The following is a 12,646-nucleotide window of genomic DNA, read 5'->3' on the forward strand; positions in this document are numbered from 1 at the left end:
TCCCTTTCGCAAAACACCCCCAAAGGGAGAAATATTTTCGACCATGCCAATATGTGGCTCAAATGAAAGGTATTTGAGATTAGAAAACGAATTTGATAACCTATTTTGGGGTCATGTGTTTGGGGGTCGCCTCATCCTGTAAACTCCTCTTAAGCCAATGGCAATATGGGGTGTAAATAAATGGTATTTGAGAGAAGAGCACGATGCTGGTATTTTTTCATGAACAAATATCTGGGGGACCACCTCTCCCCCGAAAACACCCCTAAATCAGACATCGTTGAGAATATCGGGCTGAAATGAAGTATTTTAAGAATGGAGTACACCTTACATCCATACTTAAATTCGTAGACCAACAAAGATCATGTGGTATTCAGATAAAGGCACTTATTGGGTTGCCCAAAAAGTAATTGCGGATTTTTTAAAAGAAAGTAAATGCATTTTTAATAAAACTTAGAATGAACTTTAATCAAATATACTTTTTTTACACTTTTTTTCTAAAGCAAGCTAAAAGTAACAGCTGATAACTGACAGAAGAAAAAATGCAATTACAGAGTCACAAGCTGTGAAAAAATTTGTCAACGCTGACTATATGAAAAATCCGCAATTACTTTTTGGGCAACCCAATACTATTTTCGTAGCATGGTATTTCACTAAAAGATCTTTAATTGTCGAAAATAAAGATTCCAAGGAAAATTTTGTTCCATATAAAGTGAAAGAAGGCGCAGCGGAGCGGGCCCGGGTCAGCTAGTCCTGTATATTTTTGATCGCAGTGCCATTTAAGTGGATCTAGCTATGTCAGTTCGTCTGTCTGTCCGTCTGTCTGTCCGTCTGTCTGTCCGTCTGTCTGTCCGTCTGTCTGTCCGTCTGTCTGTCCGTCTGTCTGTCCGTCTGTCTGTCCGTCTGTCCGTCTGTCTGTCCGTCTGTCTGTCCGTCTGTCTGTCCGTCTGTCTGTCCGTCTGTCTGTCCGTCTGTCTGTCCGTCTGTCTGTCCGTCTGCCTGTCTGTCCGTCTGCCTGTTCATCCGTCTTATCGTCTGTCTGTTGGTCTGTCTGCCGGTCTGTCCGTCCGTCTGTTTGTCGAAAGCCCGCTAACTTTCAAAGGTTACCTTTTCCTTATAGCTTAAAACTCGCATACAATTTGCATTGTTTTAATTTTCCATTTCAGATCCATGAAAACACACTCGTATTCGTTTTTTGAGAAAATTTGTCATATCCTCTACATGACTTAGACCATGATAGTTTTAATTAGCCACCAGCAACAACAATGGAAATACGATTTTACTTTTTCAGAATAAAAAAAATGAAATGACAAAAAAAAGAAGACTAGAGAAGAGGAGGGGGAGGAGAGAAAAAAAAATGAAGAAATGAGCCACATGACATTCGCAAAGACCTAGAAGGCGCTGAACAAATGACAAGCAAGATGTTTACCTTGAATTGCAGTTTTCGGAATTGTTTTCTAGGCTATGATGGTGGCTGTTGGCTGCTGCTACGGCTGCTGCTCTCCAACAGTTAATGAATTGAAGACCAGAGATCATAAAACAACAGACCGCCACATTTAGCCGAGCTCAAGTTTATGCAGTCTTCACTTTTTTTCTAAAATCTAAAACGCATCAGTTGCAGCTTCAACTTCAACTACGGCTTTGGTATCATTTTAGAAAAAGCAAGCAGGGGGAGAGTCAATGTTTTACGATTGTGCCATTGCAAAAGATCTGTTTATAAGCGTTTTTATGCTTTTGTAGCTCGTTTACACTATTGTTTATGTTTGGCCATGTGCAAGGCTATGCAGTGGTCTATGGGGGTCCCTTAAAGTCTATCCAGCTATCTGTCCGTCTGTCTGTCTGGCTAACCGTCTGTCCATAACTACGCTTTACAGATGTTTGTTTGTGTTGTTATTTTAAGCCGCTTTTAATTGTGGTGAAAAGATTTATTTCATTGTTGCATTGAATTTATGGCTTTAACGTTGCTTAGAGTTAATTTTGTTTTGTTTTAGGCCCATTTTTTCTTCAACTTTGTTTTTTGTTTTCCAAACTACTGCATATTTGTGTTGTGTTCTTGTATGGGGAGCTTAAGAAGGGAGCTAGGGTTTGTTTGCTTGCCAATCTCACTGCTAACAATATGGTCAACATGATCTTACCAAGGTAAACATTGACCATAAAGCCCTACACAAATAAAGAAATTAAAAGTTGGCCATAAAAATAAGGCTTTGGAGAAGCAAAAAAAAAAAAAACACACACACACAAAAATACCCATCATCACTAGAGACAGTAGGATCAGCAGGAGCTGTTGTTTTGCGGCTTTTATCTACTGTTGTGCCATAACAGTCTACAGATTACCCGGCTCGAGTAGGACTCTAGCAAGACAGTATGCAAGACACCACAACTCCACGCATTTGTCGTAAAATGACAAACGTTTAGTAATAAAAATTATTTAAATTGTTTTTCCCTCAACTCCTAGTGGTTTATGTTTTACATTCGCTTTGTTTTTTTTTTTTTTTTTTGTTGTTGTTGTTGTGCATTCCTTCTGCGAACTTGTTTAGAATTCTGTCTCAGTGTCTTTAGTTATTGTGTCGAGAAGGGGGGTCCATCTTATTGAGGGCTTATAATGCTTTTTTACAAAGAATTTCAATAGATTAACATTGTCCATGGTTTTTATTAGCGCCTTTGTCATTTCAGTCCTTACCATGCCCACATGTCGAGAGTGAAGTTGGCTATGGCTCGATCGAAGTGTAATAAAGCGATTATTATTGTTTTGTTTTTTTATTAATTCTACCACCACTAAGCATGAGCTTTTAGATTTGCTTGTAAGAAATTTTTTATATAAAGCGAAAATTAGCATTAAATTAAGAAAAAAATTAAATTTCATTCATAAAACAGGGTATTTTGAAAATATGGTCATTTTAAAGGTGAGAGAATTTCCCCTTTTCGAAGTCTTGAGCAGATTTTTATAAAATTTAATAAAAAATAAAGTGAGGATGTGTTTTTTTTGGGTAAAGATGAGAAAATGCATTAATGTATGCACATAAGTCGTCACTTATGTGTTATGTCAGCCTGGAGGTCTAGCGATGCTATTCCTGCTATTATCTGCACCGCAGCAGCCGAAACGGTCCGATATGCCGATGCTCCTCTTAGTGCAGGGGTTCTCTGAACACTAATCAGCTCTCGTGCCCTGTGTCTGACATGGAGGCTATCTGCCCAGAACTCGCACTCGTATACGGGGATGCTCTTGCAAAGCTTCCATCAAAAGTTTCCACTTTTAGTTAGAGGCCCTGTTCGCCATAAAGCTGCTCAGTTAGGCCGTGATTCCGATCGCTTTTTGAGCGGAGAATTTTATCTGCTGACCGAAAGTCAGTTTGAAATCCAGTCGAATTCCGGGGTTATTTTAATGCCTTCTTCGTCATGATGCCTTCGTTGTCGACTCGCATGTCAATATGCAGGGGGATTCGCCGTCTGGTTATTAGAGTTAATTCAGTCTTGCGTGTGGTCAACTATAGTCTAGCGTTCGTGTAGCCAGTTCCTAGACCAGATCATGCCCTGCGTTAGCTTACGCTGAGCCTCTTCCGTGTTTCTCGCCGGCATAACTGCCGCAACGTCGTCTGTGTAGCCTACGAGGAAGGTCCCGTCAGGCAGTTCCGTTCTTAGGATGTCATCGTGGCATAAGTTCCATAGATCCTGGACCAGAATGGACCCCTGAGCTGCTCCTGACGTTATCTGTAATCTCTTCGTTCCAGAGCTCGTGTAATAGACCAAAGATATATGTCTTAAGTAGCTCTTGATTGCCTTTAAAAGATATTCACTCAGGTTGAAGGATGTGATAGACGCCCTACAAAGGAAGTGCGTCTATCACATCCTTCAACCTGAGGCTACTAAAAGCTAACTTACATCAAGGGTAACTAAAATACAACGTTTGCGTTGACTAAATCATGTTGTCAGAATGGTTGAAGAAGTTCCAGAAAAAAGGAGACCTAAACTCCAATGGAGTGACCAAGTGGAGAGCGACATCTTGAAACTGGATATCAGAAATTGGAGAAGCAGCGCAGAAAATCTAGGCGCTAGGGCAACTATTCTACGTTCGTCTAGAGGAATACATTTTCGGTAACAGCCAATTAGAGTTAAACGAGTTGAAAGGCATTAAGTTCGGCCGGGCCGACCTTTGGATACCCACCACCTCGGGTATATATGTAAACCACCTTTCATCATAATCCGGTGAAAAATTGCATAATTTTTGCCCACATAACAGCTTCATTGAAATATGGTCCGATTTGGACCAAATTCGACATGGATACTGAGTGGTCTAATAAGTACATGTCACATTATTCAATGTTGTAGAACAAAATATCGGTCCTTTTGGTAGCCATATCCAAAACTCGACCGATCTGGACCATATACGACACGGACATCGAAAAGCCTAACATGAGTAACTGAGTCAAAAATGAGCGAAATCGGATTATAAATGTGCCTTTTATGGGGCCAAGACCTGAAATCGAGAGATCGGTCTATATATCAGCTATATTCAAATCTGAACCGATTTGAACCAAATTGAAGAGGGCTGTCGGATTGCCTAACACAACTCACTGTCCTAAATTACAGCAAAATGGGATATCGAGGGATCGGTCAATATGGCAGCCATATTCAAATCTAGACCGACCTGAGCCAAATTAAAGCAGAATGTTGAAGGGCCTAACACAACTCACTGTCCCAATTTTCAGCAAAATCGGATAATAAATGTGGCTTTAATGGGCCTAAGACCCTAAATCGGAGCATCGGTCAATATGGCAGCTATATCCAAATCTGAACTGATCTGGACCAAATTGACGAAGGATGTCGATGGGCCTAACACAATTCACTGTTCCGAATTTCATCAAAATCGGATAATAAATATGGCTTTTGTGGGCCTAAGATCCTAAATCGGATGATCGGTCTATATGGCAGCTATATCCAAATCTGAACCGATCTGAGCCAAATTGACGAAGGATGTCGAAGGGCCTAACACAACTCACTGTCCCAAATTTCGACAAAATCGGATAATAAATGTGGCTTTTATGGGCCTAAGACCCTAAATCGGAGGATCGGTCTATATGACAGCTATATCAAGATATAGTCCGATATAGCCCATCTTCGAACTTTACCTGATTATAGACAAAAAAAGAATCTGTGCAAAATTTCAGCTCAATATCTCTATTTTTAAAGACTGTAGCGTGATTTCAATAGACAGACGGACGGACATTTCTAGATCGTCTTAGATTTTTACGCTGATCAAGAATATATATACTTTATAGGGTCGGAAATGGATATTTCGATGTGTTGCAAACGGAATGACAAAATGAGTACAACCCCATCCTTTGGTAGTGGATCTAAAAAAATAAAATTTCATTCATAAAATTGGGTATTTTGAAAATATGATTATCTTTAAGGTGAGAGAATTTCCCCTTTTCGAAGTTTTTGTAAATATCTGAGCAGATTTTTATAAAATTTAATAAAAAAAATAACAAGTAACAGCGTGCGTCTAAACCAGATCTCAATGTAGACCCCAGGCCCCACTCTATCCCCCAGTTTTGTTCCATTCGTGTAATATGATCTTTCATATGGCAATACTAGTGTTCCATCAGTCCAGGACTTTGCCGCAGGTAGCAGTGCCTCGCACTCGACCTTAAGTGTCATCTCAGTTATTCGATCGGAAAATTCTTCTCATCCTTTCAGTTTTCCTATTGTCGCCTCGATTATACCTCAATGGTATGATCTGCTCCCATCCTCAATCTATTCACTCATCGCCCTAAGTCTCATAGCCGCAGTGCCTGTCTCACATTTAATCTTTATGTCAATGGGTCGGATATCTAGAATAGTCTCCAGTGCCCTGGTGGGCATGGTCCAAGACAACATATTCTCTGGACCTGCTGTTTGGTTCTCATGTTGCACTTTTTTCTCCATAGCAGTCCCCCAAAACTACTGAGGCGTTAGTAAGTATTGGTCTAATCACGCTCCTGTAGAGCCCGCGGACTATTCTCGGATTCACGCCCCATTACGAGCCTACGGCCCGTCTACATAGTGCCCAACATCTATGAGCCTTCTCAGTACGCTCCTGAATGTGACATTTCCAATTCAGTATCCCATCCAAGATCACTCCTAAGTCTTTGCCCTTGTCAGATATCGAAATCGTTTTATTGAGGAAACATGGCGCGTCAAATGGGCCTTTCTTCGTCTTCCTCTTGAACAGGCATATTCCAGTCTTCTCTGTGTTAATATGGAGACCCCTGGGTCTAGACTAGTCATATGCCATATGTAAGACCCTTTCGGCCCTTCGGCATATTTAATTCGAATATTTACCCCTAAGAAGTTTAAAACATCGTCTGCATAGCAGACGGGATCAAATCCCTGATCAAGTCATCCGTTGTAGGTCATTTATGGAGGTCATCCTAAGGAGTGCGATAAAATACCTCCATGGGGCGTGCTACTTTGTGACACTTTCTCCCTTATATTGATGTCATGGAACCTGCAATTTATCCACCTGTTCCTTAGCATATGGTTTATTCCGTCTCTAAGGACCGGATCCACCGGGTACTGGTCCAAGGATTGGATCAATGTGTCGGTCCGCACATTATTAAACGCACCCTCGATGTCAATGCAAACTGCCAATGTGTACGTCTTGGCATCAATGGATTCTTCTATTTTATGCACAACCTCGTGCGGGGCAGTCTCCACAGACCTTGACATAAGCATGTTGTTTGTATTTGGGTTATTCGTTGGATGTCTTACTCTTTATCATGGTAACCACAATGCGTTCCATGGTCTTGAGTAGAATGAACGTAAGGCTTGTAGGCCTGTAGGCCTTTGGCGTCGCATAACTTGTCTTGCCGGGCTTGGTTATAATTAACACCCTTGCCTCCTGCCAGGCTTTCGGAGAATTTGAAAGTCCCAGGCACGCTGTGAAAATAGTGGTTAGTTGAGGCCCCAGATAGTCGGTTTTCTTCTGTAGTAACGACGGAACTATACTCCATCAGATCCGGGTGACTTAAATGGATTGAAGCTCCTCAAGGCTTTCTTTACACAAGTCCCGTCGTATACTGTGGAAAATGGGGTTTTCATCAAAAGCCTCAACATGTCCTCCTTTGTCTCTGCTCTCACTCCCATGTCGTCTATAAACGTTTCGTTTTCTCTCAAAAACCCATATCCAATTTTCGGATGGGGTACCTAAGGGGGCTGCCCCACCCTAAAACCTACCAAACATATATTTACACCAATCACAACAATATGGGACTCAAATGAAAGGTATTTAGGATAAGAAAACGTATCTGATATCCAATTGTCGGACCAAATGTTAGGGGGACCACCCCAACCCCCAAAACACCCCTAAATCGGACATATTAACCGACCATGGCAATATGGGACTCAAATGAAAGGTATTTGCGAGTAGAATACGAATCTGATATCCAAATGTGGGTCCACGTTTCTGGGGGTCCACACCTTTCCAAAACACCCCCCAAACAGGACTTATTTATTGACCATGGGAATATGGGGCTTAAATGAAAGGTATTTAAGTATAGAATTCGAATCCGATATCCAAATATAGGACCAAGTGTTATGGGGACCTCCCCAACCCCCAAAACACCCCTAAATCGGACATATTTACCGACCATGGCAATATGGGACTCAAATGAAAGGTATTTGCGAGTAGAATACGAATCTGATATCCAAATGTGGGGCCACGTTTCCGGGGGACCAGCCCTTCCCCAAAACACCCACCAAACAGGACTTATTTACTGATCATGGGAATAGGGGGCTTAAATAAAAGGTATTTAAGTATAGAATTCGAATATGATATCCAAATAAGGGTTCAAGTGTTTGGGGGGCGCCTCTCCCCAAAAACCTCCCCCAAAGGGGACACATTTTCGACCATAGCCACATGAGGCTCAAATGAAAGGTCTTTGGGAGTAAAGCACAAATCTGATATCAATATTCGGAAAAAGTGTCTATGGGGCCACCCTGCACAACACCAGCCAAATAGTAAATATTTTTTGACTATTGCAATATGAGGCTCAAATAAGAGGGTTTTTAGGGTGGAACACGAATCCGATGTATATTTTCAAGGCCAACTCACGGAGTGGCCGCCCATCCCCCAAAATACCCCCAAGCGTGTCATGTTTGCCGACTATGGAAATATGGGGCTCAAATTAAAGGGATTTGGGAGTAGACCACGTACCTGATATCAACATTAGGGACCAACTGTCTAGAGGACGTCCCACCACCATAACAACCCCCAAATAGGACGTATTTGCTCACCAAGACAATTTGGGTCCTGAAGAGAGTGGAGCAAAATATTCATAGTTTTTAGGGCCAATACCTCAAACCGGACATATTTGCTGACTTTTGCAATAAGGAGTTTAAATGAGATTAGAAAACGAATTTGATATCCAATTTGGGGGACGCCTCTTCCTGCAAACTCCTCTTAAGCCAATGGCAATATGGGGTTTAAATAAATGGTATTTGAGAGAAGAGCACGATGCTGATATTTTTTCAGGGCCAAAAACACCACTAAATCAGACGTCATGAGAATATCGGGCTGAAATGAAATATTTTAAGAATGGAGTACACCTTACATCCAAACTTAAATTCATAGACCAATGAAGATCATGTGGGATTCAGATAAAAGAACTTATATTGTTAAACTGTTAGTCAAGTTAGCATGGAATTTCACTAAAAGATCTTTAATTGTCAAAAAAAAAAAATTCCAAGGAAACTTTTGTTCCGTATAAAGAAAAGAAGACGCAGCGGAGCGGGTCCGGGCCAGCTAGTCTTATATATAAAATTTAATTTTATTTGTTTGTTCCGTATAGACTGAAAAACGGCAGAACCGATTTTCTCGAAATTTTCGCATATTGTGTTGGTTGGTCTGGACGGAATCATAGGCTATATAATTTTTCATTGTCCGAAGGGGGACGGACCCTCGCCCTTAGGCCAAAAGCACAACCCAAAATCAAAAGTGAACCCATCGGGACAATATAGGTATCAAATGAAAGGTATTGGAGAGTAAAATACGAATATGATATTCAAATGATATTCTAAGTACCCATCGGGCCGCCCCAACCCGAAAACTCCCCCAAACAGACATATTGGATGTTTATTTCAATATTGGGCTCAAATGAAAGGTATTCGGGAGTATATTTCGAATCTGGCATACAATATTAGATCGAAATATAGAGGGGTCACGCCACCCCTCACAAACGCCATAAGACTCATTATGACTATATGATAATACTTGGCTGAACCGATTTTCCTAAAATTTTCGTACATTGTTTACGTTTGTCTGGAAGGAAACTTAGGCTATATAATTTTTAGATATCGGTAGGGGACCTCGGATAGGCGTACCCTTCCTCTTACCCCAAAAACGCAATCCATATCCGAAAGTGGTTCGATGGGCACAATAAAGGTATTGGAGACCAGAAAACGAGTATGGTATTAAAATTTGGGGTCCAAGTACCCAGCGGGACGCCCCCAACGTCAAAACTCCTCCAAACAGATATATTCGCCCTATATTGTAGAGATGTGACCAAAATTGTGGATTTTACTGCCTTAAAAGTCCATATCGAATGAAATATACACACTGGAGCTATATCTAAATTAGGACCGATTTTAATAAAATTTGGCGCACATACTGGAACGTCACGTACGTACGTTTAAACGTCTCATATAACATCGGGCGAATATTGTGGATTCTACAGCCTTAAAAAGCCATATCGGATGAAAGATGTATATGGTAGCTATATCTAAATCTAAACCGATTTTTATGAAATTTTGCACACATATGAAGACGTCAAATAAAGCTCCTCATACAAAATTTTGTAAAAATCGGAACAAAATTGTGGCTTCCACAGTCTTAAAAAGCCAAATCGGATGATAGATATATATGGGAGCTATATCTAAATCTTAACCGATTTTTATGAACATACATTGAGACTTCACAAAAACGAGTCCACACCAAATTTGATGGAGATCGGACCAAAATTGTGGCTTTTACAGCTATAATAGTTCAAATCGGATGAAAGATATATATGGGAGCTATATCTAAATCTGAACCGATTTTAATGAAATATTTCAAATTTATTAAGTGCAGTAGCAAAACAGTCCGTGCCAAATGTTGTGCAGATCGGTTGAAAATTGTAGCTACAACGGCCATTTAAGTGCAAATCGGGCGATACATATATATGGGAGCTATATCTAAATCTGAACCGATTTCTATGAAATTTTGTACACATATGGAGACGTCAAATAAAACACCCCCGGCCAAATTTTGTAAAGATCGGTAAAAAAGTGTGGCTTCTACAGCCTTAAACGGCCATATCGGATGAAAGATATATATGGGAGCTATATCTAAATATGGACCGATTTTCATAAAATTTTCCACACTTATGAAGACCACAAATAAAATACCTAATGCCAAATTTTGTAAAGATCTGACCAAAATTATAGCTTCTACAGCCTTAAAAAGCCATATCGGATGAAAGATATATATGGGAGCTATATCTAAATCTGAACCGATTCTTTTTTCAAAATCAAAAGCGTTTGTCCTTGGGCCAAAAGAGTGGTAAGTGCAAAATTTCGTGACAATCGAGCAACAAATACGACCTGCACTTTGATTACAAGAATACATGGACTCACAGACGGACAGACGCACGGACGGACAGACGGACATGACTAAATCGAATCAGAAAGTGATTCTCAGTTGATCGGTATACTTATCAGTGGGTCTAGCTCTTCAACTTCTTAGCGTTGCAAACAAATGCACAAATCTATAATACCCTGTACCACAGTGGTGGTGCAGAGTATGAAAATAACCACACAACAATTTCAAATATTGGTTGCCCAAAAAGTAATTGCGGATTTTTTAAAAGAAAGTAAATGCATTTTTAATAAAACTTAGAATGAACTTTAATCAAATATACTATTTTTACACTTTTTTTCTAAAGCAAGCTAAAAGTAACAGCTGATAACTGTCAGAAGAAAGAATGCAATTACAGAGTCACAAGCTGTGAAAAAATTTGTCAACGCCGACTATATGAAAAATCCGCAATTACTTTTTGGGCAACCCAATATTAGTCGAATTTGAGTTATGACATAAGTGTAATGACTTCACAATTCCGCATGCCCTCAACAGAGAGCGCCATAAGTCAATTAGGTAATCGTTACAAAACTCCCACATAGATTATATTAATGACAATTATACACCAAGCTCTCCGCTTGGGGCATTAAATCTAAAAATACTTTCTCTGGGCGATGGGAATTTCCTAGACAATTTAATTTGGGTATGAGTGGGGGAGAGAGGAGTTCCTACACACACACACACAAAACACATTTTCTATGGAATGTATTTAATGACAAGTTGCACATCTAAAAGTGATAAAATGTCACTGTTAAGTTATATAAAATTAATTTCATTATTAGTTGAGTGTTTTTATTTTATTTTGCTCCAAACAATTTTGTGTTTTTTTTTTCTTTTTGGCACAGGGCTTAATTACTAAAGCATAGACATGAGGTTTAGAGCTTTTTGTTTAGTTTTGTTAGCCACTGAAGAACTGTAGATAGTTAATAAGGAACAACAACAACAACAAGAACAATAACACTAACCAATTCGTTTGACATGAACATCTCGATTAAATGAGACTCGGGGTCCACCATTGGCATTCGTTGCTGGCTGCGTTGATGTCACCGTGTTAGATGGCTGCTGCTGTTGTTGATGAGATTGATGCTGATGCTGATTTGAGTGTGCAGGTGCTGCTAAAGTCGATGTTGATGTTGATGTCGTTGGCGGCGCCTGCGCCATAGTTGGGAAATTTTTGTTGGTAGGCATTGATAAATTAGCTGGTGCAGCTACTGCCGCAAATGGTGATGGGGCCGTGACTACTGATGGAGGTGGTGGTGCTGTTGTTGTTGTTGTTGTAGTGATTTTAGCATGGTTTAAATTATCTTTTGGTAATCTTTGGTTTTGTACAGCCATTGTTTTGCAAAATTTTAAAATCTTAAAAGCTTTCTATGGCAACAGGCGGCGGCGTCAAGATGTGACATCCAACTCACACACAGGCGGCAGGGAAGAAGCAACAACCGTCATCCACATGAACAATAAAACCACCATAAATGTTCCCCCAGCTTCAGTTTGGCCTCTGAGCACAAAAATTGTCTGCTACTACTGCTGTTGTTATTGCTTTGGCTGGCTTATTAGCAAATGACATTTTTCCCTTTATCTTGGGGTTTTCTTTTCTCCTTGTATTATGTTGGCCCCACAATAAATCGCCGATATGACATAGCAAATGTAGTTAAATGTTTTTTTTTTGTGCTTTTTTTCTACAACAATTTTTGTATTTTGTGAATTTTTTCTCAGATGATTTCACTCTCACTTTTATTTTTGGTTTTGGCTAATACTCAACAGACATGCTGGCATGCATTCACGAGTTGACTGTAGGTTATGGGAAATAGGATTTTTTTTTTGTTTTGGTTTTTTCATCTGCTGCTGCTTTTCAAATTAATGGGGGGGTTTTGCCCAAAGAGCTGAGGATAAGGGAGCACAACAAGCTGAAATTTGAAAATTTTGGGAAAAAAAAACAAAATTTTTTAAAAATCATGATTTTGTAGTCATTTACATATATGGCTGATGGTGGCAGGT

The 12,646-nt window shown here is 40.0% G+C and overlaps 1 protein-coding gene across 1 annotated transcript in view; it reads right to left on the reverse strand.

Moving 5' to 3' along the window:
• The window catches only part of LOC106094838 (serine-rich adhesin for platelets), a 308,197-nt gene that overhangs the window by 202,421 nt on the left and 93,130 nt on the right, over window positions 1-12,646 (reverse strand). The window contains exon 2 of the mRNA XM_059368852.1: window positions 11,614-12,555. Coding sequence (XP_059224835.1) covers window positions 11,614-11,983 — 370 coding nt within the window. The 5' untranslated portion in view covers window positions 11,984-12,555. The remainder of the gene's footprint in view (window positions 1-11,613; window positions 12,556-12,646) is intronic.

Source organism: Stomoxys calcitrans, chromosome 5 (assembly GCF_963082655.1).
Source record: "Stomoxys calcitrans chromosome 5, idStoCalc2.1, whole genome shotgun sequence".
NCBI classification, from domain to species: domain Eukaryota; kingdom Metazoa; phylum Arthropoda; class Insecta; order Diptera; family Muscidae; genus Stomoxys; species Stomoxys calcitrans.